The sequence below is a fragment of the Macaca thibetana genome, chromosome 4 (genome assembly GCF_024542745.1).
Source record: "Macaca thibetana thibetana isolate TM-01 chromosome 4, ASM2454274v1, whole genome shotgun sequence".
In the NCBI taxonomy this organism is placed as follows: domain Eukaryota; kingdom Metazoa; phylum Chordata; class Mammalia; order Primates; family Cercopithecidae; genus Macaca; species Macaca thibetana.
In genome coordinates this window covers 153952210-153980167 of record NC_065581.1, presented here as the reverse complement: position 1 = coordinate 153980167, position 27958 = coordinate 153952210, and the positions used below count along the sequence as shown (strand labels likewise).

Below are 27958 nucleotides of genomic sequence, written 5' to 3'. Positions count from 1 at the left end.
CTTAGACAAATGGTCAGCTATTTATTTAGCAAAGTCAGATAGATATTTAGTACAGTATGTTTCCTGGACATTTTAGATAACTTAGGTTGTATAAGTTATAAAAGTTTAAAAACACTAAGATAACTTTTAAAACCATGAGTCCTGGAATTTGTTAGAGAAATTGGAAATGTTGAGTACCCTAAATAATAGTTTTCAGAAGCAGAACCCAAATATAGAATGCCATTAATAATTCTTATATATTTATATTTTCTTCCAGGTACTGATAAACCTTAGTCTCTTTCCAAAATGTATTTAACAACCTAACTTTCATCCACATTATTAAATTTACAATTTTTCTCAATTTTGAATTATAATGTTAAATAGTTTCATGTTATTTCATAAAAACCAAATAGACCAAAGAGTAGTTTGAAAGCTGGGCATGGTGGTTCATGCTTGTAATCCCAGCATTTTGGGTGGCTGAGGTGGGAGGATTGCTTTAGCCCAGGAGCTTGAGACCAGCCTGGGCAATGTGACAAAACCCCATCTCTACAAAAAATATAAAAATTAGCCAGGCATGGTAGCATGCACCTGTAGTCCCAGCTACTCAAGAGGCTGAGCTGGGAGGATCAGTTGAGCTTGGGAAGTCAAGGCCTGCAGTGAGCCATGATTATGCCACCATACTCCAGCCTGGGTGACACAGTGAGACCCTGTCTCAAAAAAAAAAAAAAAAAAAATCTGCCTTTCCAGCTTTTCAAGTAATGTCTTGGTATGAAAATCCAGAGGCCTGTACTTTATGACAACGTTACATATATGAGATCTTTTTTTTTTCTATCAATAAAGGTTTATATTTCAGATCTGTTTCCTTAAAAAAAAAAAAAAAAGTCCGCTATCTGAGCTGTTTGAACCAGTCCTGTGGAGGTGAAATTAGGCTGGGACTAGGCCATCCCTGTGACTAATCTAGACCCCCTACAGAGCCACACTTGTTCTCCGTTGGTGACAGCTTTTTCCCTTCTCAGGGTTACTTCGTGACAAGCTGGGCTCCTATGACGTGGCATTCTACCTCGCTGGAGTCCCTCCCCTTATTGGAGGTGCTGTGCTTTGTTTTATCCCATGGATCCATAGTAAGAAGCAAAGAGAGATCAGTAAAACCACTGGAAAAGAAAAGATGGAGAAAATGTTGGAAAACCAGAACTCTCTGCTGTCAAGTTCATCTGGAGTGTTCAAGAAAGAATCTGACTCTATTATTTAATATCTTACATACCTCCACCAGACTGGACTTGCTTTTTGAATTTTAAGCAAGTTTCCTTTCCTTTTATACGAATTGCAAATTTCATATTTTTTTAATCACATCCTAGGAATAGCACAATAATTGGGAAATAGAACCCTTATCACTACAAGAACCATTTTCTGCCACTGAATATCTCTGATGTTTCCGTGAGTCTGAGGGCAGAGACCCCAGTATATGAAAACATGTCTGAAAGTCACATATTGTGAAAATTTGAAGCTATCTCAGTAAAAAGCAACTTTGGAAACTGTGAATGATCTTTAGCTTGTACAAACATTTAAAAATACCTCAAGCTATACTGAAAGGGTTGCAGTTTGGTTAGGAGTGGAAATATTTTGTTTGTTAATGATGTCTTCAGTTCTGGTACCTCTGTTTTACTTTCTTATGCTCTGTGGAAACTTTTTGCAAAATTTAAGCCTGGGTTCTAGGTAATACCAGATGTACCGAAACCTCCAGTCTGTGTTAAAGTTGCTCTCCTGCTGTTCAATAAGCTATGATATTAAGATATTCTGACTTGCTCCGGTGTCAAGGGACCTTCGGGGAGCAGGTGCTAACAATGTGTTCAGAATCAATACGTGAAATGAAAAGGATCCTCTCCAGGAGGATCCTGAGCTGTTCAGAAATCATTTAAGTTTACAGCATTGTTCCCTTTGCGTTTGCAGTGTGTTTTACTCAAGTAGCCAGAAACACCCCACGTTTCTGAATTGTTTAAATTGTAACAATAAAGTAAAATAGAATGCATGAAAGATATTCTGGCAATTGTAACTTAGAAATCTTCTGACTTCCAGATTTGTTAGCACTAGAACCTGATATTTAAACAAAGTCTTACTTAGCAGTTATCAAGTGGCAGTTACAGGCAGAAATTGGTGGAGGCCGGAGGATGGGGAGGGGGGCAGAACCCTTTATATTTGTGAAGAAAATATCTGTAGCTGATAGAAATAATTGCTTAAATTGGTTTATGAAATTAATGAGTCTGAAAAGGTTAAAAGTACTTATAAAAAGAACCAAGTCCTACATTTCCAGAACTTTCTGGCAAAAATTTTCACTCATATTATTTATCCTAGTGTGTTCCCTAAGAACATTCCCATTATATTTTTGCTATTTATATACAGATTATCATAAGAAAGCTTTCAGTTTGAGGACCGAAAATTAAAACCAAAGTCATGTCGTGACCCATACTTATTTACAAAAACAAGAACACTTTCCTATATCCCTAAAATTATGCTTTAATGCTTGAGACCTTTAAAAGGTAGTGCTTTTCATTGTGAAGACATTCAGCAACTTACTTTGTCATACACGCAGTTGTACCTTACCATTTCTAATAGTTTCATATTTCATATTCAGGGGACTTAGATAATTTGCCTGTGGATGGTTCTTTTGCAGGAAAAAAAAAAATCTACATTTTGACCATACTACCTTTTCATGTTCTTATTATAAGTTTTTAGAAAATGATTTCATTCACTCATGTCCAGTTGTATAAAACGTTACTTTCTCATTTTTGAGAAGTTCAACAAAACATACAACTAAGACCAATCATCAAACCCACTATTATAAATGTTAATTTTGGCTGGGTAAGGTGGCTTGTGCCTATAATCCCAGCACTTTGGGAGGCTGAGGAGGGAAGATCGCTGGAGCCCAGGAGTTTGAGACCGGCTTGGGCAATATAGCAAGATCCTGTCTCTACTAAAAATAAAAAAAAATTAGGCCAAGCGTGGCGGCTCATGCCTGTAATCTTAGCACTTTGACAGTCCAAGGCCGGGGGATCACTTGAGCCCAGAAGTTCAAGACCAGCTTGGGTAACATGAGACCGTGTCTCTACAAAATATTTAAAAATTAGCCAGGCATGATGGTGCGCACCAGCTACTCAGAAGCTGAGGTAGTGGAAGGATTGCTTGAGCCTGAGAGATGGAGACTGCAGTGAGCTATGCCGCTGTACTCTAGCCTGTTCAACTGAGCAGGACCCTGTCTGTAAAAGAAAATCAAAAACAAAAACTGTTAATTTTTTAAAAAGTTTTAGGTCGGGCGCAGTGGCTCACGCCTGTAATCCCAGTACTTTGGGAGGCAGAGGCAGGTGGATCATGAGGTCAGGAGTTTGAGACCAGCCTAGCCGATGTGGTGAAACCCCGTCTCTACTAAAAATTAAAAAATTAGCTGGGTATGGTGACGTGTGCCTGTAGTCCCAGCTACTTGGGAGGCTGAGGCAGGAGAATGGCGTGAACCCGGGAGGTGGTGCTTGCAGTGAGCAGAGATCACGCCACTGCACTCCAGCCTGGGGGATAGAGTGAGGCTCCATCTCAAAAAAAAAAAAAAAGTTTTAGCACAGACTCCCCTTAAAACACCTTCTCCCCAATTTCATAGAAAGTAATTCAAAAATGAAAACTTACCTCTGTAAAGACCTCTACAATGTTTTTTTTTTCTTCAAAATTTGGCTGATTTTAGGGAAAAAGATAATCTGAAACTAAAAGAAATTGCTTGGTTAGTTTCCATATTAAAATAGCAGTGACTTAAGTATATATAACATAACTTAGATCTCAGCATATGTATTTGTATATTAAACTTCACATATGTAGTTTTCGGTTTAATGGAATGAATCAGACTGGATCTATAACACTGAAAAAGCTCTATTGTCAAAGACTCATATGGAGAATACTCTGCTATAATAATATAAAATTAAGAAGAAAAAGTATAAAGGTAAGATGCTAAATTCCATAAATACATATTTAATACTATTTGTGGGAAAAGATTTAAAGTTTAAAATACACAAAGAAAATGAAAAATACTAATATAAAAATTTGTGGTTTAATCTAGTCAAGCTAAGTCCTAATTTCTGAATGAAGTGTTACTGCTGCAAAAATGTGACCTGATAAGCCTAAATTTTTTGTGTTCAATCCAGACACGTTTCTGAGAGTCTAAAAAGAATACAGAGTCAAAACTCTGCTTTTGTCTCCTCATCCTGTTTTTGATAAGACTCAGAAAATTCTCAAATTCAAAACGTTCTGGCATTTGAGGCCAAGAAAAGGATGAAAGGGAGTAACATTCCTTGTTATAGAAACTCTAGATTGGATAATAATGTAACAGATGGCCAAGAAACTTCCAGAAACATTTTGGTTAAATTTGATTGCCATGGATATTGCTGGGATCCATCCATTTAAGCAGTAATATACCACCCAGATTATTGATACTTTATGCAAGATGTGTTCATCCCTTTGATCATATTTACAATGCTTATTCCATAGCCCTGCTATACGACTTGTAATTTCCACTGAAAATTGCATAAATCGTGTATTAAGATTCAAATTCTAGCCGGGCACGGTGGCTCACACCTGTAATCCCAGCACTTTGGGAGGCCGAGGCGGGCGGATTGCCTGAGTTCAGGAGTTCACAACCAGCGTGGGAAACACGGTGAAACCCCGTCTCTACTAAAATACAAAAAATTAGCCAGGCATGGTGGTGGGCGCCTGTAGTCCCAGCTATTCGGGAGGCTGAGGCAGGAGAAGAATCTGGGAAGCGGAGGTTGCAGTGAGCTGAGATTGTGCCACTGTACTCCAGCCTGGGCGACAGAGCGAGACTCTGTCTCAGAAAAAAAAAAAAAGTAAAAGTACACATCGTTTAAAAGCAATTTACTTCGGATGATTCTAATCCTTTTAGCTGCATTTAAGAATATTTTAATTTATACCAATGTTACTCTAAATTGGCCTATGTCCAGATGACTTTTGACATTAAATCAATGGAAAACTGAATAGAAAATATGACATGAGATTGTGGGGGGAAGGCCACCTATAGCATGGGTGGCTCTGAGGAGTTCCTGGTGGTGCACTTTCATGCCCTTTCTTATGTACCTTTTGTCTTACTCTTCTTACATTATTCTTATCCTCATCATTTTTTCATTTCCCTTTACTTCCTCCTATCCTTCAAAAACCTCCTGAAGAGTTCATTAACATCCATGCTTAGCTCCACTGGTTGCGTGGCTGTACTTCCTACTGATCCCTGCAGTTTCACTGAATGGATCCCCACCCAATTTCGTGTATCCTGGAGAATGGCTTTCTCTCAGTCTTCAACTTAGTTCTAATAGTCTACATTGAATTTTAATTTTAAATTACATGACTAAAATATTTAAGGGAAGAAATAAATTTCATAAAAATTAGTATCTTTTATGCTAACATTTGAAACTTTATTTAAAATTTTAAGGTAAATGCTTCGAGGAAAATAAAAAACATTGCCAAGTCCTTAGCATATTTTCAGAGAGCATAATTTTTTACTTTGACTTCCAGTTTCGCTAAGATTTCATTAAATCTTAGTCCTGAGAGCCCAGCATGAAGGGTGACTGGGAATGTAGTGTGCCTCTCTGATGCAGTTCCTAATGATTGTTCTTCAGGAACCTTCCTTAGGTTGGGTTACATTTTCTGGTGAATGGTGTTAGAATAAATTCCCAGAGTTTAGAGATACAAGTAGAAATGCATAAGCTAATTAGCTCCAATTTTATAATATGTAAACAATTTAAACTAGTATTTAAAACTTTTTAGGAAGTCTCTAACACTGAAAAAAGGTATTGTTGCTGGTATAAACATTAAGGAGCAACTTTTACGTTAGGTCAAAGATTGTTGCTTTTCTAGTGTGTTGTCTTAAAAAGAGAAGGAAATGAAACTATTACCTTCTTTTTACATCTATGTTTTTATAATTTAAAAGGCAAGTAGTATCTTGGCGAATGAGAAATGCATCATCCCTAACAATTTAATTAAGTCTTAAAAAGACAAGCTTTTTGTCTTGTTATGAAAACAAAAGGCAATTTGTCATTCATAATGGTAATGTGGAATAAGAATACATCATAGAAGGAAGACTTGCTACTTTACTGACTTAATCATTAGTTCTAAGGCTACGTGTGGGGGCCCACGCCTGTAATCCCAGCACTTTGGGAGTCCAAGGCGGTAGGATCACCAGACCCCAGGGTTTAAGACTCAGCCGGGGCAACATAGTGAGATTTTGTTTCTACAAAAAGAAATTTAGCCAGCGTGGTGGCACACGCCTGTAGTCCCAGCTACTCAGGAGGCTGAGACAGGAGGATCGCTTGAGCATAGCAGGTCAAGGCTGCAGTGAGCCGTGGTTGCACCACTGCACTCCAGCCTGGGTGACAAAATGAGACCTTGTCTAAAAAAAGAAAAAAAAAATTAGTTCTACTCTACTATACATGCTGATTTTTGTTGATAGCTTGGTCTAAAAAGACTGTCTAGAGCTGAATTTCCAGGGGCAAATAATAACAAGGTAGATAAACAGGCCCTGGGCTCACTATACTTTCATAGCCATGACATGTTTATTATTAGTGGGCAGAGATTAATGCTGTGTGTTATAAATATACTATAGAGCAATAGGTCACGATTCTTAAGAACAAAGGGCTGAATGCTCACAGTGAAGTGTGAAGCTTGCATAAATGTCAGAACCACAATTATGGACCTATCATCAATGTGCATTTTATCAGAAGATGACTCCTGAGACAGTAAAGACCCATGGAAAATTCATTACATCTTTGAATCACTCAGAAAAACCTTGAAACTTAGGACGTAGTTTACTTAGCTCGCCTTTTTAAAAATTATCAAATTTTAAATCATAAACTTCACTTCCACACGTTCAAGGGCACCTCTTTTAAAGTTCAATGTACCATACTAAAGGGGTGCAATCTTGCTTTCTGGGGAAATAAAATTCCCCATGGTACTATATTCCTGACAGATATAAAATAACATGAGGCTACCTCATTTTTGAAATGGATTTCAATATTTTTATTAGTAAGTTGGAAAGACAGTAAGAACAAAATAAAACCTAAGTACCTGATGACAACCACTTGATCATGACAATTCATCTACCTCCGCTTTCCGTGTCCAGCTGAAAGCCCAGCTAAAAGCACAGCTGAATCAACTCCTGCTTCATCAAAAGGGAGCTAATGGTGATGCTAGGATTGAAAAGCAAGAGGTTGTAAAATGTTAGTGGGGTCAAAGTATCAGTAAAATTTCTTGAGTGCTTTGTTCTGATAAACGGTTGTAAAAGTAACAAAAAAGGAATAACAACTAATATGGCCTGTGGATCTGACAAAGAAAAACCTGAAGAAATTCAGAATCTAGATACATTTAGATCCTAAATTAGACCCACTCAGATTCTAATGAACACTTAGAATGCTTCGCCAGTGGCTTTTCAAGTTACATTGGAAGCTTGATTATGAAAAAGTTCTGTTTTCATTGGCAACAGGGTAGATAATCAGTGATGTACAGATTGTACAGCTGTGCCTGAACCTTACAACTTACACATTAAACTCCTGTAAGAGACACTCCTTCCTAGTAGAACAAGGACTGGGACAATGAATTTTTGACTCGCTGGAGTTTTTTAAAATGCTGTTCTTGAGTGTGGCAATAGTGTAGGAGTTAACCCAGTCTACCTAAAGAAGTTGCTTTGCCTTTCAATATGAGTGCTTTAAGAAGAGTATTTTGGAGTTGAATGTCCCTAAACATGTATGCGATAGGAACTACTAATATAAAATAACACTTAGGACTCAAATTAGATCTGTAATACTATTGTGGAGCCTGATGTATGACTTTTATTCTTTACTAGATATTTTTCAGTATCTGTCATTAGAAGAATCAGTTTGTTAAATATTTTAAATGTGTAAACACATAAAACCTTTCTACTGTGATCTCCCCTAATGAGTCAAAGTATCTTTCATAATTCAGTCTATATTGAAATGTTATTTCAGGAATGGAGGGCTTGTTATTAATAGTGCTGGGCCGGGCACGGTGACTCATGCCTGTAATCCCAGCACTTTACGAGGCCGAGGCGGGTGAATCACCTGAGGTCGGGAGTTGGAGACCAGCCTGACCAACACGGAGAAACCCCGTCTCTGCCAAAAATACAAAACTAGCCAGCCGTGGTGGCTCCATGCTGTAATCCCAGCTACTCGGGAGGCTGAGGCAGGAGAATGGCGTGAACCCGGAGGCGGAGCTTGCAGTGAGCCGAGATCGCGCCACTGCACTCTAGCCAGGGCAACAGAGCAAAACGCTGTCTCAAATTAAAAAAAAAAAAAGTGCTGTATTTTGACCCTGGACTATGAACAGACTGTATAGTTGGTGCCTCTTTTTTTTTCTACCAAAGATTATCAAGATTGGTGCTATACTTCATGTTCCTTTCAAAATTATTTTTCTTTTAAAAATATTAATATGCAGCCGGGCGTGAGGGCTCACACCTGTGATCCCAGCACTTTGGGAGGCCGAGGCGGGCGGATCGCGAGGTCAGGAGATTGAAACCATCCTGGCTAACACGGTGAAACCCCGTCTCTACTAAAAATACAAAAAACTAGCCGGGTGAGGTGGCGGCGCCTGTAGTCCCAGCTACTCGGGAGGCTGAGGCAGGAGAATGGCGTGAACCCGGGAGGCGGAGCTTGCAGTGAGCTGAGATCCGGTCACTGCACTCCAGCCTGGGCGACAAAGCGAGATTCCGTCTCAAAGAAAAAAAAAATTAATATACAACACAATCGAAAATTTATACATACATGACTGAGGAAAAAAGCTCACCTATACAGTGATTATTGAGTTCCAGTATATACTTAGAAGTATGCAATTTTTGTTAACATGTAAGGCTTGAAAAGCAAGGGGGTAAAATTATGAAACTCACAAGAAAATGATCACCAAATGAAAACGTTCTAATGAACACAACCTCCCAAGGTAATAACTTTAAAGAGAAAGTCCCTTGTCAATGTTTCTAACACAAAGTGAGCGATTCAAATATATTCTGTAACTTTGAGGCAATGTGAAAAAAATTATATATAATTGCTTCCTATTGAGCTTGCTTATGCAGACATTTGGACATTTGAAGATGTTTCGCAATTTTCAGGCTAAAATCAGAGTTTTGAGAGTCATCAATCTTAAAACACGAATAATGAGTTACTTGCACAGTTATATTTTTATAATTATTTGAAACTTCTCACTGAAAGTATCATTGTTCGTCTTTCAGATTTAACATAAACAATTAATAAGTACTACGGCTGGGTCAGTGTCAGCAAATCTCAGATCTGTGATTTATCAAGCACCATCGTTAGTCTGATTGTGTAACACGTAAAATTACATATGGGTCTCCTTGGCCAGGCGCTGTGGCTCACACCTGTAATCCCAACACTTTGGGAGGCCGAGGCAGGTGGATTGCTCAAGGCCGGGAGTTTGAGACATAAGGGTCTCCTTAATGTTCTGTAGGTAGGATTCAGATGAATTGAGAATGACAGGTCTTTCTTTTCTTTTTCTTTTCCTTTTTCTCTTTCTTTTCTTTTCTCTTTTTACTTTTCCTTTCTCTCTTCTCTTCTCTTCTCTTTTCTTTCTTGGAGTCTCGCTCCAATGCCAGGCTCCAGTGCAGTGGCACAATCTCAGCTCACTGCAACCTCTGCCTCCCGGGCTCAAGCGATTCTCGTGCCTCAGTCTTCTGAGCAGCTGGGACTACAGGTGCCCACTACCACACCGGCTAATTTTGTATTTTTAGTGGAGATGGGGTTTCACCATGTTGGCCAGACTGGCCTTAAGTGATCCACCTCTCTCGGCCTCCCAAAGTGCTGGAATTACAGGCGTGAGCCACCATGCCCAGCTAGAGAATGACAGGTTTCAGTTGAATTCTTCTCTCTTTTAAAGACCCTGACTTAAAATCCAGTATACTGGATTTGCTCTGTAACTAATGATAACACTTTTCTACATTAACAGGAGTTGTATTTGGAAGAGAGAATGGAAGCTTGCTAATCAGAAGTTACATTAGAGTGAGATTAAGCATCACTCTAATAGTAACTTCTGATGTAACTTAATATGGTTTGAGATGTGTGAGATTGTAAAGGCATTGCACAATGCTTGATAAAAGTTGCATTTTGCTTTTCTTCTTCCACCAGTTTATTTTAGCCTTAAAGTTATAGCTACAACAAACTGAACCTTGTAGTATTACTAAGAGAGAGTGTGGATATTTTAAGTATCTCCTAGTATAATATGACATTGCTCATGTGGACTTATTTTAATGTTTATTTGAAAATTACTTTTTTAATTATTTTGTATATTTGAAAGTTAGAAAAACACACTTTATCTTAGACATCAAAGCCAAATTATTCCAAGTGTATGCTATACACCACAGTGCAGCTCTGCTTCTCTCCCTACCTACACCGGGGCCATTTTTGGCACAATAGTTCAAATGTAGATCACTATGCTGAATGATTGTGCTGGATTTGACCAGTATGCAGTATTTTAGTACTTTTTAAAAAATGTATGTTTCTTTTTGAAGGCTACAATTTACAATTTTTTTTTATAATGTGCAATTTAATATAGATAACCAAAACCTTTTTAATGAAAAGATCTTTACAATGGCTTGGAGGATAATGTGATACTCTCAGTAAATGCAATAAAAACATTTTAGCAAATTCCTATAAGGCTTCATGATTATGTTTATGGAATTCTCTGGAGGGTGGGGGAAGGGAAATTACTGAAATGAAGGAAATAGTTTGTGCTGAATAAAAGAAATAAGCTGTGTGCTTTTTACATTGCATATCTGTATTCTACATGCGTTTGGGTATTGTTATTTCCCTGGAGCAGGGAACAGGGATAGAAATGATCCAAAAGCTTTAGACGGTCTAAAAACCATTTCTATTTGATGCCTCCTTCTTTTTGTAGCTGACTTACATTACCATTTTCTTACATTGATTAAACTTATCAAATTCAGATGATACTCAGTGAGCTTCTACTGAGCGACAATTTTAGGGGCTAGTCAAGAACCAGGCTAGAAATTAAAAAGCAGTCCCATTACTGTGGATTGCTTGCTTGGATAAAAACTGACTCTGGCGTCAGAAGATGTTTATGATTTGATGAGCCTTAACTACAAAGCAAATCGTTATTTATGTTTAATAGTACTAATGAGATTTAATACATTAAACTCAAGAACTTGGCATTTGTGATATGTCATTTAATCCAAAAAGTATTTACATGTCAGAATGTGCAGGCCATTAGAAGACCTTTGAGGGAACTGAGAAGAGAACAGATACGACCAATTGTTACTGATGTTAAGCAGGATAACATTCATTCTCCTGAGGACTTTTTTTTTTTTGAGATGGAGTGTCTCTCTTGTCACCCAGGCTGGAGTGCAATGGTGTGATCTTGGCTCACTGCAACCTCTGCCTCCTGGATTCAAGTGATACTCCTGCCTCAGCCTCCCAAGAAGCTGGGATTATAGATGCCCACCACCATGCCCGGCTAATTTCTACATTTTTAGCAGAGAGGGGGTTTCACCATGTTGGCCAGGCTGGTCTCGAACTCCTGACCTCAGGTGATCCATCAACCTTGGCCTCCCAAAGTGTGAGATTACAGGCATGAGCCACCACGCCCGGCCAGAAAATAATTTTTATAGAAAAAAAACAGAAGAATCCTAATTTATACAGAAAACCCAATTTAAGAGACATACCAATTATCATAGTATCAGCCTTTTAGGACTGGAAGTTCTCTTCTCAGAGTCTCCTATAGATGAACCTAATACTTTTTAAATTCAGGAGTTCTTTTTATAAATCTTTAAATCAGAGTCACCAGTGTTTTATTCCAGAGATAGGAAGCTCACCACCCTACATGGTGGTCCCCTCCACAGCTGGGCCCTCTGCTTATCTTTCTTACCCCATTCAGCTCTACCACCTTCTAGTGTCTGTGTCACAGTTATCTGTGGACCCCCTTGGTCATTCTCATATTATCTATCTGTTACTCTAGCAAATGGCTTTTGGTTCAAGGCTCAGTATTCATGGGGAGCAACTTTATTTCCACTAATTTAACAGAGACACTTGGAGCCTTGTCATCTCTGGAAATGGCTTCATCTTTGAAATCTTAAATACCAACGCTCCTGCCTCTTACCAAAACTTCCCACGTCTTTCCAGTTTTTACTTTGTTTCCTCCTTAATCCTAACCCTATGATCTACAAAACCGCAACCTCGCCCCCACCGCCCCACAGTACTCTGCTTACTATTGCCCCATACCTTTCCTTTTCCAAATCAAATACTTCCAGCTTCTCCAACCATTTCTTCTCTTCATATTATCAATTTCTCCCTCTCTATTGGATCATTACCACCAGCATTCCCATATATACATGCTATTATTTCTCTCATCTTGAAAAAAAAAAGACTTTTTAATTTTGTTGTCTTTTTTTTTTTTTTTTTTGAGATGGAGTCTCACTCTATCACCCAGACTGGAATACAATGGCGTGGTCTCGGCTCACTGCAACCTCCGCCTCCCAGGTTCAAGCTATTCTCCTGCCTCAGCCTCTCAAGTAGCTGGGACTACAGGCACCTGCCATCATGCGGCCAGCTAATTTTTGTATTTTTAGTAGAGACGGTGTTTCACTATGTTGGACAGGCTGGTCTCAAACTCCTGACCTCGTGATCCACCTGCCTCGGCCTCCCAGAGTGCTGAGATTACAGGTGTGAGCCACCGCACCTGGCCTTGTTATCATTTTTTATAGAGACAGGGTCTCGCCATGTTGCTTAGGCTGGTCTTGAACTCCTGGACTCAAGCAATCCTCCCATCTCAGCCTCCCAAAGTGCTGGGGTTACAGGCATGAGCCGCCGTGCCCAGCCTTGCATCACTTTTTTCTATCCATTCACAAAAAACTAAATAACCAAATTCTTTTTCCTGAAAAAATGTATATTTACTATCTCCCATTTTATCTCGTATTCTCTTTTGATTCCACTCTATCAGGATTTTGCCCCTACCACTCCACTGAAACTGCCCTTCTCATCACTAGGTTACCACTGACCTCCACAATCACTAAATCCAATAGTCATTTTTCAGTCCTCATTTTATTTGAATTATCTAAAGTATTTGGTACAATATATCAATTCCTGATCTCTGAATCAGGCTTCCAGGACACCTTACTTAACTGGTTTTTCTCCTTTCTTTCTTTCTTTCTTTTTTCTTTTTTTTTTTTTTTTTTTGAGACGGAGTCTCGCTCTGTCACCCAGGCTGGAGTGAAATGGCTGGATCTCAGCTCACTGCAAGCTCCGCCTCCCGGGTTCATGCCATTCTCCTGCCTCAGTCTCCCGAGTAGCTGGGACTACAGGCGCCCGCCGCCTCGCCTGGCTAGATTATTTTTGGATTTTTTAGTAGAGATGGGGTTTCACCATGTTAGCCAGGATGGTCTCGATCTCCTGACCTCGTGATCCGCCCGCCTCGGCCTCCCAAAGTGCTGGGATTACAGGCTTGAGCCACCGCGCCCGGCCTCTCCTATCTTTCTAGCCACTCTTTTACTGGGTCTTACTCATCTTCAAACCTCTAAATATTGGGAGGCCATCAGGGCCTAGTTCTTGAACCCCTTCTCTTTTTTATCCCTATTCACTGCCTACATGATCTCGTCCTATCTCATGCCTTGAATTACTACCTAGATGCTGATGAAGCCCAAACTTCCCCTTTGAACTCCAGAGCCTTCTATCTGCGACTAAACATCTCTTGTTCTGCAAGCAAATCCTACAGGCTCTGCTTCCAAAATATACCCAGAATTTCTCCACTTCTCACTATCACCACTGACACCACTTTGATCCAAGCCATCATGTTCTCTTTTGTTCTTTGTTCTTCTACTTCCCCTCAGTGTTTTCTCTACACAGCAGCCAGCATGATCCTGTCAAAACAAGTCAGATGAAATCAGCCCCTTTGCTTCCTGTGGCTCCCTTTATCCCTCACAGAAAACCAAAATCCTTACCATGACCAGCACAGCTCCACATGTTCTGGTCCCTGCTACGTCTCTGACCTTATCTCCTGCTCTCTCCTGTTTCACTCTGGCCTCTCTCCACTTCCATCCTTGTATCACCGCCCCTGCCTGGGGTGCTCTTCCCCCAGTTATCCTCTTCGATTGCTCCCTTACCTCCTTCAGGTCTACTCAAAAGTCCCCTCTGTGAGGTGAAAGACCGTTACAAGGAAAACTACAAAACACTGCTGAAAGAAATATAGACAACACAAGCAAATGACAACACATCCCATGCTCATGGATGGGTAGAATCAATATTGTGAAAATGACCATTCTGCCAAAAGCAATCTACAAATTAAATGCAGTTCCTATCAAAATACCACCATCATTCTTCACAGAATTAAAAAACAGTCCTAAAATTCATATGGAACCAAAAAAGAGCCTGCATAGCCAAAGGAAGACTAAGAAAAAAAAAAAAAAATCTGGAGGCATTACAGGCATTACATTACCTGACTTCAAACTATACTAAAAGGCCAGAGTCACCAAAACAGCATGGTACTTGTATAAAAACAGGCATATAGACCAATGGAACAGAATACGGAACCCAGAAATAAAGCCAAATACTTATAGTCAACTGATCTTCAACAAAGCAAAAACGTAAAGTGAGGAAAGGACACCTTATTCAACAAATGGTGCTGGGATACTGGGCAAGCCACATGTAGAAGAATGAAACTGGATTCTGATCCCTCACCTTATACAAAAATCAACTCAAAATGGAAAATGGATCAAAGACTTAAATCTAAGACCTGAAGCCATACAAATTCTAGAAGATAACATTGGAAAACATTCTAGACATTGGCTTAGGCAAAGACTTCATGACCAAGAACCGAAAAACAAACCCAATAAAAACAAAGATAAATAGATGGGACTTAAACTAAGAAGCTTCTGCACAGCAAAAGAAACAAACAGCAAAGTAAACAGACAACTTACAGAGTAGGAGAAAATCTTCGCAATCTATGCATCTGACAAAGGACTAATAGCCAGAATCTACAAGGAACTTAAACAAATCAGCAAGAAAAAAACAAATAATCCCATCAAAAAGTGGGCTAAGGACATGAATAGACAATATCAAAAGAAGATATACAAATGGCCAACAAACATACGAAAAAATGCTCAACATCACTAATGATAGGGTAATGCAAATCAAAACCAGGATGTGATACCACCTTACTCCTGCAAGAATGGCCATAACAACAACAACAACAAAATAATGGAGTTGGCATGGATGTGGTGAAAAGGGAACACTTTTACACTGTTGGTGGAAATGTAAACTAGTACAACCTCTGTGGAAAACAGTGCAGAGATTCCTTAAAGAACTAAAAGAAGATTTACCATTTGATCCAGTAATCCCTCACCTGGGTATCTACCCAGAGGAAAAGAAGTCATTACACAAAAAAGATACTTGCACACGCATGTTTATAGCAGCACAATGTACAACTACAAAAATATGGAATCAGCCTAAATGGCCATCAAGCAACAAGTAGATAAAGAAAATGTGGTCTATATATACCATGAATACTACTCAGCCATAAAAAGGAACAAAATAATGGCATCTGCAGCAACCTGGATGGAATTGGAGACCATTATTCTAAGTGAAGTAACTCAGGAATGGAAAACCAAATATCACATGTTCTTAGTCATAAGTGGGAGCTAAGCAATGACGACACAAAGGCATAAGAATGATACAATGGACTTTGGGGACTCAGGGCAAAGGGTAAGAGTGGGGTAAGGGATAAAGGACTACACATTTGGTACAGTGTATACTGCTTGGGTGACGGGTGCACCAAAATCTCAGAAATCACACTAAAGAGCTTACTCATGTAACCAAACACCACTTCTTCCCCAAAACTCCATTGAATCTTTTGTTTCTTTTTTTTTTTGAGACGGAGTGTCACTCCGTTGCCAGGCTGGAGTGCAGTGGCACGATCTCAACTCACTGAAAACTCCGCCTTCTGGGTTCAAGCGATTCTCCTGCCTCAGCCTCTCGAGTAGCTGGGAATACAGGTGTGCACCACCACACCCAGCTAATTTTTGTATTTTTAGTATAGATTGGAGTTTCACCATATTGGTCAGGCTGGTCTCAAACTCCCAACCTCAGGTGATCCACCCACCTTGGCCTCCCAAAGTGCTGGATTACAAGTGTGAGCCACTGCACCCAGCCACATTTTTTTTTTAAGTCTCCTCTATTAAGCCTCCCCTGATCATCTAAAATTTAATCCCCTTCAGCAGGCAATTCATATCCCCCTTCCCAACTTAATTTTTTTCTTCTTAGTAGTTATCACTAGCATACCATTTCTTTTCTTTCTTTCTTTTTTTTTTTTTTTGAGACAGGGTCTCACTCTGTTACCTAGGCTGGAGGGCAGTGGTGCAATCGTGGCTCACTGCAGCTTCCATCTTCTGGGCTCCAGTGATTCTCCCACCTCAGCCTCCTGAAACGCAGGGACTACAGGTATGTGCCATGCTGGCTAATTTTTTTAATTTTTAATTTTTGGTAGAGATGAGGTCTCATTATGTTGCCCAGGCTAGTCTTGACCTCCCGGCCTCAAGTGATCCTTCCACCTTGACTTCCCAAAGTACTGGGATTACAGGCATGAGCCACTATGGCTGGTCTTATTTATTTATTTTTTGTTTGTTTTTGGGTTTTCCTTGAGACAGGGTCACACTCAGTCACCCAGACAAAAGTGCAGTGGCTTGATCACAGCTCACTGCAGCCTCAAACCCCTGGCTTCAAGGGATCCTCCCACCTCAGCCTCCTGAGTAGCTGGGACCACAGGCATGTACCACAAAACCTAGCTAATTTTTTGACTTTTTGTAGAGACAGAGTTTCACTGCATTGCCCAGGCTGAACTTGACCTCCTGGGCTCAAGTGATCCTCCCACCTGGGCCTCCCAAAGTGCTGGGATCCCAGGTATGAACCACCATGCACAGTTTATTTATCTTTATTGTCTCCCCAGCTAGACTGTGAGTTCCACAAAGGTAGAGCTTTTTGTCTGTTTTAGCATTTCATCTCCAACATTTAGAAAAGTGCCTGGCACAGAGTAAGTGCTCAACGAGGATTTTTTGAATAAATGAATGGTTTCCAAACTTGTCAGTATGAACATGTTGACTTTATTTTAGTGCTTTTAGGGATTTCCCTAGAAAACTTAGCCAGTGCAACTCAGCCAGTGCAGCTGGAGTGAGTCCACAGTATCAGTGTTGAATCAGGGAGAGCTTGGCTGGCATGGCTGCTCCAGGGCCAAGGAGAAGGCCACATAATTGGGAGGTTAAGTCTATTTACAGGGGCTTGAACAAATAAGTAAATATACTGAGGAAAATGGGAGCCAGGTTTCTCACTATTGGAGTAGGGAGGTACATATGTGGAAGGTGTAAAGTGAATAAACACTATGGTGATGGATTGGAATTAAATGTGGAGTGTGTGTGTGTGTAGTCATGCATATGTTTCCTAACTCTGTCCACAGACAGTGTCTAGAAGCAATGACACTACAGTGACAACGCTGCGTATACCTCCATATTCAACAGCAGAGACTCAGAGGACGGATACTTCACTAAAGAGAACTCCGGTAAAAATTTTCAACCTAAAATAGAATGCTAGCATAATGGAACTGAAGGGACACTCATGGAAAGCCTACAGTGCCTTCTAATCTTACAGAAATGAAAAGTTCATCTTGAGACATTAAACAAGAAGAAAAAAATGCTCATACTTTATCATTACAGACTATATCCCTTTAGACTACATTTATGGGTATTTATGGAAATGATTTGTAGAAGTGCTACACATACTATTCTGCAACATGCTTTTTTCACTTCAGACTTACAACATCTTTCTATGTCATATCCTTTATGACTTTTTTTTTTTTTTGGTTAGTGATAAAAACGAAAATCAAATCAAACTGGTTTAAGTAAAAGAGTGAAAAGTCCAGGTGCTTTCTTTTTGGTAGGCATTGTTCAAGGGACCTCTTTCCCACAACTCCAGGCTATCCTTTGTATCAACTCTAGCAGATGAGAAAGAACTTCCCTTTCCCAGTCTTTTGGATAAAAAGTCCTGGGATCAAAATGCTCTGGTCTAACACAGGTCAGGTGCCCATCTCAGAACCCATCACTGAGCCAGGAGTCAGGAGATGCTGACTCAACAGACACGAATCATGCCGCCCTGAGGCGGGGTAATGACTAACTCACTTCATGAAATGAGAAGAGGAAGGGTGGTGGTCCCTTCAAAGAAAACTAGGGTCCTGTTGCCTGGAAAAGTGAATGGATTCTGTGCAGAAAAATAGCAGAAGTTTACTACATGTGTCATTCAGTATAATTCTACATCATTATTTTGATGGTTTCCACAGTTATCCCATGAAATGGATGAATCTTTAATTTGTAGTAACTCTATCGTTGAACATGTAGATTTGTTTCCTGTTTCACAGTGATAAACACCACTGCTATGAACACTCTAATAGATAAATCTTTATGCTCATCTTTATTTCCTTTAGGCAAAATTCCTAGTGGTAGAATTTCTGAGTAGAAAGGTTAGTATTTTTGCCTTTACTGTGTTTTGCCAAGTTGCATTACTATATACTTTCTCTGAATCTTCATAATATTATATAGTTATTTTTTAATTATAGAGACTGAACGGTTTATATACTTTAAAAAGCCTTCATTTAAAAATTGCACTGGGTTTTTTTTTTTTTTTTTTGAATTGCAGTAAATATACATAAGATTTACCATTTTATATAACTTTTTTTTTTTTTTGAGATGGGTTCTCACTATGTTGCCCAGGCTGGTCTTGAACTCCTGGGCTCAAGCAACCCATTTGCCTTGGCCTCCCATCAAGTGCTGAGATTTGGCGTAAGCCACCATGCCCAGATAAACTGGGTAATTTATTATTTTATTATTATGATTTTGAGACAGAGTATTGCTCTGTCACCCAGGTTATAGTGCACTGGCACAATCTTGGCTCACTGCAGCTTCTGCCTCCCAGGCTCAAGCGATCCTCCTGCCTCAGCCTCCTGGTGGCTGGGATTATAGGTGCCCGCCACCGTGCCCGGCTAATTTTTTTTTTTTTTAATTTTAGTAGAGATGGGGCTTCAGCATATTGGCCAGGCTGGTCTCGAACTCCTGACCTCAGGTGATTCACCTGTCTTGGCCTTCCAAAGTGCTGGGATTACAGGCATGAGCCACCGCGCCTGGCCTAGACTGGGTAATTTATAAACAATAGAAATGTATTGCACACAGTTCTGGGGGCTGAGCAGCCCAAGGTCAAGTCACCAACAGATTGAGCATCTGGTAAAAGCTTGCCTTCCCTGCTTCAAAGATGACACCTTATTGAGTTCTCACATAGTGGAAGGGCAAGCTAGCTCCTTTCAGTCTGTTTTATAAGGGTGCTGATCTCCTTCCTGAACACTCTACCCTCATAACTTAATCATCTCCTTAAGGTCCCGCCTCCTTTTTTTTTTTTTTTTTTTTGAGACAGAGTCTTGCTCTGTCACCCAGGCTGGAGTGCAGTGGTATGATCTCAGCTCACTGCAACCTCGACCTCCTGGGTTCAAGTGATTCTTGTGCCCCAGCCTCCTGAGTAACTGGGATTATAGGCGTGTGCCACCACGTCCAGCTAATTTTTGTATATTTTAGTAGAGACAGGGTTTCACCATGTAGGCCAGGCTGGTCTCAAACTACTGACCTGAGGTGATCTGCCTGCCTCGGCCTCCCAAATTGCTGGGATTACAGGTGTGAGCCACCACACCTGGCCACCACCTCTTGATACTATCACACTGGTGATTAAGTATCAACATAAGAATTTGGTGGGGGACACATTCGGACTATAGCACTGTCATTGCTGACGTGTTTAGATAGGCCTTCCCCACTCTTCTATATAAATACGTTCTTAAAACTCCTTCTGATATCTTTATGGCTTCATTTTTATAAATCCCTAAGTTATTATTTATTTTGACATATGGTATAAAGTAGAATTCTAACCATTTTTTGAAAAGCACAATTGGGCGGCCAGGCGCTGTGGCTCACGCCTGTGATCCCAGCACTTTGGGAGGCCGAGGCGGGCGGATCACGAGGTCAGGAGATCAAGACCACCCTGGCTAACACCGTGAAACCCCATCTCTACCAAAAATACAAAAAATTAGCCAGGTGTGGTGGCGGATGCCTGTAGTCCCAGCTACTCAGGAGCATGAGGCAGGAGAATGGCTTGAACCCGGGAGGCAGAGCTTGCAGTGAGCCGAGATCGCGCCACTGCACTCCAGCCTGGCAACAGAGCAAGACTCCGTCTCAAAAAAAAAAAAGTACAATTGGGCTGGGTGTGGTGGCTCACACCTATAATCCCAGCACTTTGGGAGACTGTGGCGGGCAGATAGCTTGGGCCCAGGAGTTCAAGACCAGCCTGGGCAACACAGTGAAATCTTGTCTCTACATAAGATAAAAAAAATTAGCTAGATGTGGTGGTGTGCACCTGTTGTCCCAGCTACTAGGGAGGCTAAGGTGGGAGGATTGCTTGAGCCTGGGAGTCAGAGGCTGCAGTGAGCCAAGGTCATGCAACTGTACTCCAGCCTGGGTGGCAGAGCAAAAACCTGTCTTAAAAAATAATGGCCATTGAACAATGCAGGTGTTGGGGTCCCTATACTCCATGCAGTCAAAAATCCATGCATAATGTTTGACTCCCCCAAAACTTTAACTCCTAATAGCCTGTTATTGAGCAGAGCCTTACTGATAACATAAACAGTCAACTAACACATATTTTGTATACGTATCATATACTGTATTCTTAAAATAAGATAGAAAAAAGAAAATGTCATTAAGAAAACCTTTTTATGTTTTTGTTTTCAAGACAGGGTCTCGCTCTGTCACCCAAGCTGGAGTGCAGTGGCTCAATCATGGCTCCCTGCAGCCTTGACGTCCTGGGCTCAAGCAATCCTCCCTCCTCAGCCTCTTTTTTTTTTTTGGTAGAGATGGGAGGTCTCACTATGTTGCCGAGGCTGGTCTCGAACTCCTGGGCTCAAGCAATCCTCTTGCCTCGACCTTCCAAAGTGCTGGGATTACAGATGTGAGCCACTGTGCCCAGCTACAAAAATCTTAAGAGAAAATGCATGTACAGTACTTCACTGTATTCATCAAAACCAAGTTCACATTGTCTGTTTACAAGATGAATCGTCTGTCTGAAATGATCAGCACCTGCGGCTCCAGACCTCAATCGAAGGTTCCTATCAAGGAATTCAGCTTTTTCTTGTGATACCATGACTTTTACCTGCTTCTTGGGTGCACTTCAGGCATCACTAATGGCACTTTGTATGGGTCCCATGGTGTTATTCAAAGTTTACAGTATTGCACTTGTCAACTGAAGAACGATGGAGGTTCATACATTTGGAAAGGAGAGCTTTCTTATAAAGGGTTGCAGCTTGTAGGGTGGCCATTCTGACAGGCTGGGAAGCACAGCCTCCAGCCAGAAGCCAAAAACAGACACTTTGACAGGGAGAAGAGTAAGACAGAGATTTGCTGAACCAGGTGGCCAAATATACGTACTTAATAAGCTATAGGAAGAGTTATGAATATTTATGAAAGGAGAAACACACACATGCACAACAGAGCTTCACGTCTCTCCAAGGGACCCATGTTCAAAAAGTGGCAGTGTTAGCATGATCTAAGCGTAGAGTTTTTGGCCCTCTGATGTCAAGTGGTGAAGCAGACAACACGAAACCCTCTCTGCTCATCCTTGGTAGACTGGCCAGAACCACTCCGTGGACCCTGGTCTCTTATAAAGGAAGGAAAGCTTTGTCCAAACTGCCAAACGGAGGGGCAGCGACAGGTGGTTGGTGGCTATCAGTAGTGGAGTGAGTCTCTCAGAAGGGCTGGCTTCTCTGTAACCCTTACGGAAGAAAACCTACGGGCAGTTACAGCAGGAGCAGGTGTAATGAGGCCCCCATCTCGTCACAGCTGGAACTGAGTTTTGGCCGAGAGAGTCTGTTCAGTTGGTTGAGGGGCTTAGGATTTCATTTTTCTCACACTAAACACACACACAAAAATGCAAGAACTGAGAGAAATTACTTTTTACTTCAATGGAATTTACTGGAGAGACGAACTGTGCAAGTGGAGATGACCGAGGAGCGTCACACAACATTTTGGGTGGATACTCACAACACTTGAGCCCACCACGACAGCAACGGGAGGCGGCTGCATAATTATTCCAGCGGTACAGTGTGTACTACAGTGAGTTGTACGCAGTTATGATTTAATACTGCATCTTCACATTTGTTTCCATTTCTCTGGACTGCCAATGGTGCCATGCGTAGTCTATGTTTGTGTGTGGAAATTTTGATACATTTTAACATTTTAATAATAGATTCGTGTATATTTTATGGTAGTAAAGGATAAAAATAGACAAGTATGTACATATTTTTATGCATTGATGACATACCTAACATTTTCTTTTTTCCATATTTCTAGGCTATGTGGTTTGTCTGCAAGTTTTTTTATAATTGTTGCAAATATCCCCCCAAAATTTCCATATATTTATTGAAAAAAATTCACACATAAGTGGACTCATGCAGTTCAAACCTGTGCTGTTGAAGGGTCAACTGGATTTTTCCAGTTTTCTTGATACTAGTTACTACTCACTGAATAATTCATCTTCTCCTCCTTCCCCCAATCCAACAGTATATAATAGTTTTCTTCTATTTACAATGACAGAATGAATATATTTTTTCCTCCATCTCCCCCTCTCTTCTCTATCACCTGATTTTAGTAATATTATCCTTCTTCATGTTTACCTCTAATTATTTTACCTCTGTATTATTCCATATAATACTTATAACTCTACTATTCATTTAATTAGCTTTAAGTAATAACTTTTGACCTCTAGTTATTAAAGATGAGGAATCAGTATACTTTATTTCATATATATAATTTTTTAATTGTTTAGAGATGGGGTCTTACTATTTTGCTCAGGCTAGTCTCGAATTCTTGAGCTCAAACAATCCTCCTGCCTCAGCCCCTCAAGTAGCTGGGATTACAGGCACATGCCGCTGTATCCAGCGGGGGGAAAAAATCAGTATATTTTCATCCTTTTCCATTCTTTGCTTTCCACCTTTCATTTGCTCTATCATTTCTACATCATCAGGGCTAATAACATTTAAATTCCATCTTTCCACCGTCATCCTCATATTTGTCTTTGTCCTGTGATTTGCATCAAAGCTCACTGCCAATCCCGTCTGCAATTGTTTCTCCACTCATCTCTTGGTCTGCTGAATCTTCTAACATTTCTCAAATGGATTTATGAAAATAATATTCCCAGAGTTCTTTCATGTTCAAACTATTTATCTTTTGTCTTTACACCTGAAAACATCTGGCTCACATTTTCTTTCTTCTGGGATTTTGTGGCCATTGCTCAAAAATCTTCCAGCATTGAAGTTTGCTATGGAAAAAGACTGAGGCTAGCCTTTGGATTACTTCCTTCACATCATGCCAAGGAAGCTCCAGCATTTCAACCTCATTAACTGTAGACCACCATTGAGTCGAAATTTTTAGGCAACCAACCAGGTAAGCTTTTACAGCCATCTCCAGCTGCGTGGACTGATATTTTGAGCCCGCAGTCCCTAGTAAAGTGTATCCACAGCGATGAATTCAGCTGGATCTAGTGTTCGATTCTGTTCTCCTTGGTTTAATACCTTTAGCATCCACTTCCACACATTCACCAGGTTTCCATTCATATATATTAACAAAACATTGCAGTTATTTTGGTGTTATTTCCTCCTGAATCATAGTGTGTACCCGCCCAGCTGGAGATGTCAACATTTGATCCTAGTTATGGGGCTAGTGGCAATAATGGATGCTCAGCATAGGTCTTAAAGTGAATGGGCATCCTCTTTCAAGGTGTCTGCCCCAAGTGACATTATGACAAGGTTTTCAAACAAAGACTAGTCTCTTCAGATACTGGAAAGCAAACAGCTTTCATTGTTGAGGCTCCACTGCCTAGCACTTGCCATTCTTCATCCTATGCATACAAATCCAAAAGAGCTTTGGCGCTTAAGAAGAAAAAAAGTACCTCTGAATGTCTTACGATATATGAACTTTTATCAAGAAGTAATTTGGAAAAGAAAACTTTTATCTAGAATCCTCATAGCATTTAGAGAGAATACCACTCTCTTCTGTCGCCCCTGGCCATTTGAGAAAATACTATTTGCTGAGCTTTGAGGCAGATGCTTTTATCTTGTGATTCTCAATTGAAGGAGCAGTTAAAAAAAAAAAAAAAAAAAAAAGATGAGGCCGGATGTGGTGGCTCATGCCTGTAATCCCAACACTTTGGGAGGCCAAGGTGGGTGGATCACGAGGTCAGGAGATCGAGACCATCCTAGCCAACATGGTGAAAACCCATCTCTACAAAAAATACAAAAATTAGCTGGGCATGGTGGCGCGCACCTGTAGTCCCTGCTACTTGGGAAGCTAAGGCAGGAGAATCGCTTGAACCCTGGAGGTGGAGGTTGCAGTGAGCCGAGATCGCGCCACTGCACTCCAGCCTGTTGACAGAGCGAGACTCTGTTTTGAATAAACAAATAAATAAATAAATAAAAATAAAAAAGATGAAGTCCTGCAGGCTGCAGGGGGTGCTTTGAAAATGTGTGAGGGTGTCATAGTAACTCTGCTATTAGCATTTAGTGGGCAGAAGCTCAAGATGCTAGAGCTCCACATGTGTGGGAGAGTCCCACATACTGTCCAATTTTTGAATGTCCTGCTAAATATTCATATGAATGAAAAATATTTGTTTTTGATTATCTGAGCCCAGATTCTCTCTTGCATATATAGGCACCAAATATTTTAGCATAGTTTCAATAAATGAGTTTTCCAAGAAAGTAAAATATCATGTAACACAAGGGAAGGTTGCATTTTGTTTTAGGTTCTCCATTTTGGAAAATCATCAAAGGCAATGATGTCACCCATGGTATTTGAGTAGTTGATACTCACCTACTACAACTCAGCCTGTACTTATAATGTTGCACATACAGTGATTTTCTCTACCTAAATTAATATATTTATTCAGTCCTTATTTCATTAATTATGAAGAAAAGTATCAATATTCAGTAGGATATTTCAAATTAGGTCTTATATCTTTGTCCACAAATGAACAGTTACCAATATTTCCATTTTGTTAACATGTTTTTCTCTCAGGAAGTAATGAAACCATGAAGATTAAGTGACCACTTTACAAAGAAACAGAGCAGTAAGTTGGCAGAGATACAGCATCCTGAGAACTTTGAAAGCTGTCTTACTATCATTGGAATGTTTAACAAATTTTTCCTAATCAGAAAGATGGTTTTATTGTTTCTTTCAGAATAGCACGATGATTGAAAAATGTGGTAAGCCACACAGTGTTAAGGACAAATTGATTTTGCCGGTTGCGTAAGAGGTTATTAGTATGAAGATAAAAAGAAATCAAATTGAAATGATTTCTTCTATGTCACTGAGCAATGGTACTGTTTCAAGAATTGAGATGGCGAAAAAGATTTTGGAAAATTAGCCATGTTATGACTTGCAGTCAAGTCAATTTCATTATAAATGGATGAAAGCATTCTGCATAATTAAATTAATCTTTATTACATGCATATGTAATATTTATAAGGATTTTATTTTTTTTTCTGAGATGGAGTCTTGCTCTGTCACTCAGGCTGGAGTGCAGTGGTGCGATCTTGGCTCACTGCAACCTCCACCTCCCGGGTTCAAGTGATTCTCCTGCCTCAGCCTCCCGAGTAGCAGGGATTACAGGCGCCCGCCACCATGCCTGGCTAATTTTTGTATTTTTAGTGGAGATGGGGTTTCACCATGTTGTCCAGGCTGGTCTTGAAATCCTGATCTCATGATCCTCCCGCCTCGGCTTCCCAAAGTGCTGGGATTACAGGCGTGAGCCGCTGTGCCCAGCAGGAATTTAAAAATCATAAAGGCTGTAATCCCAGCACTTTGGGAAGCCAAGGCAGGTCGATCACCTGAGGTCGGGAGTTCGGGACCAGCCTGGCCAACATGGTGAAACTCCATCTCTACTAAAAATACAAAAATTAGCTAGGCATGGTTGTGGGTGCCTGCAGTCCCAGCTACTCAGGAGGCTGAGGCAAGAGAATCACTTGAACCTGGGAGGCAGAGGTTACAGTGAGCTGAGATTGTGCTATTGCATCCCAGTCTGGGTGACAGAGTGAGACACTGTCTCAACAACAAGAAAAAAATGAAGATGTCAAATTTGAAATATATTGTTCTTATTTGGGTGCTATTTAAAAAGATGCGATGATTAGATTTAAAGATTTAGGGGAACTTTACCAGATTGGGTGACTAATCTATTTGAAACTGAAGTCAAGGATGTTAGCCAAAGAACATGAAGAGTTATTGAACTTTGAAAAATGACCTTGAGAGCTAGGCAGTTGGCCTGAGCTTGTCCCAGCTATTCAGTCACTTATTATTTGTAGAGATGAAATCTTGCCATGTTGCCCAGGCTGGGCTCAAGCGATCCTCCTGCTTCAGCCTCCCAAAGTGCTGAGATTACAGGTGTGAGCCACCATGCCTGGCCCATTTTAACCATTTTTAACTGTACACTTCAGTGGCATTAAGTACATTTACAATGTTGTAGAACCATTACCATCCTATTTTTTTTATTTTATCATTGTTACATTAAAAAATTTTTTTTTAGTGTTTTTAAAGTAGAGACAGGGTCTGGCTATGTTGCCCAGGCTGGTCTCACACTCCTAGCCTCAAGGGATCCTCCTGCCTCCGCTTCCCAAAGCTCTGGGATTACACGCATGAGCCACCACACCTGACCCATTTTTCCATTTTAGACATTTGCATTGCTTTAGATGTTTCTATTAAAAAGAAAGCTGCTACGATCATTTTAGTAAACATTTTCTTCTACATTTCTGATAATCTCCTTAAGCTGGATTTCCTAGAACGGAATTACTAAAGTAAGACAAATGATTACTTTTATGTTTTTTTAGTGCACATATGGTTTCTAAGATTTTCAATCTAAGTAATGGATACAAAGATGTGATGCAAAATTCCATCTTTGCTGATGGAATTCTAATTATGAAATTACACAAGGGTAGGTATGTGTAGAGTCAGAGTATCAGGGTCTGCTTTCTGGCAGGGTGCTGTGGCCGGGGTGTGTGAGGTGTGTGTCAGGAGGGCTATGGAAAACAACCTTTGGAGCAGAGGTGAGTTGAGGCTGGTGGGCAGGTGTGCAGAAGGAATTAGGGAGCTACTGCTAGCAAGAAGACTTCAGGCTGAATTGAGCACAGATGTGGCAGAGCACCACGGGATGTATCCCTCCCTCCCCACCAGCCCCTTATACTCTTGGCTGTGGGACTGTGCAGCAGGAGCAAGAAAATGAAAAATGCAGCCCATGAGAACCAAGACAAGAAGCCCCTTCCTCCTATAATGTCCCTCTAGCAGCCTATAGTGACAAGTGTAACATTGTGCTCTCTGGAAAGGAGTCCACTCCATTATGGCAGAGCAGGTACTTAAGGCTGAATTTGGGGCAGAGAGGCAATAAATTGATAGCTAGCTGCCATGAAGCCTAAAAGTTACTAACAATAACTCATTTGAACCTCTTTGACCCACAGTAAAATTTACCTCTTTATATGATTGAATATTGAGAAATTGGGATAGTCATTGCATGTTATGGGACACTCTTGATCTGATAACCAGAGATACGGTACACTCAAGAATTTGTAGACAAAGTCAGAAAACATCACTCCTGAAATGTGGGGCAAATGTCACTTTTTTGTTTGTTTGTTTTTGTTTTTTGAGACGGAGTCTGGCTCTGTCGTCCAGGCTGGAGTGCAGTGGCACAATCTCGGCTCACTGCAAGCTCCGCCTCCTGGGTTCAGCCATTCTCCTGCCTCAGAGTCCCGAGTAGCTGGAACTACAGGCACCCGCCACCACGCCCGGCTAATTTTTTGTATTTTT

At 40.5% G+C, this 27958-nt stretch overlaps 2 protein-coding genes across 2 annotated transcripts in view; one reads left to right on the top strand and one right to left on the bottom strand.

The window, feature by feature from the left end:
* The window catches only part of SLC16A10 (solute carrier family 16 member 10), a 146202-nt gene extending 135516 nt beyond the window's left edge, over nucleotides 1-10686 (top strand). The window contains exon 6 of the mRNA XM_050789063.1: nucleotides 996-10686. Coding sequence (XP_050645020.1) covers nucleotides 996-1228 — 233 coding nt within the window. The 3' untranslated portion in view covers nucleotides 1229-10686. The remainder of the gene's footprint in view (nucleotides 1-995) is intronic.
* Nucleotides 1-27958, bottom strand: part of REV3L (REV3 like, DNA directed polymerase zeta catalytic subunit) — a 659986-nt gene that overhangs the window by 410964 nt on the left and 221064 nt on the right. The window lies entirely within an intron of this gene.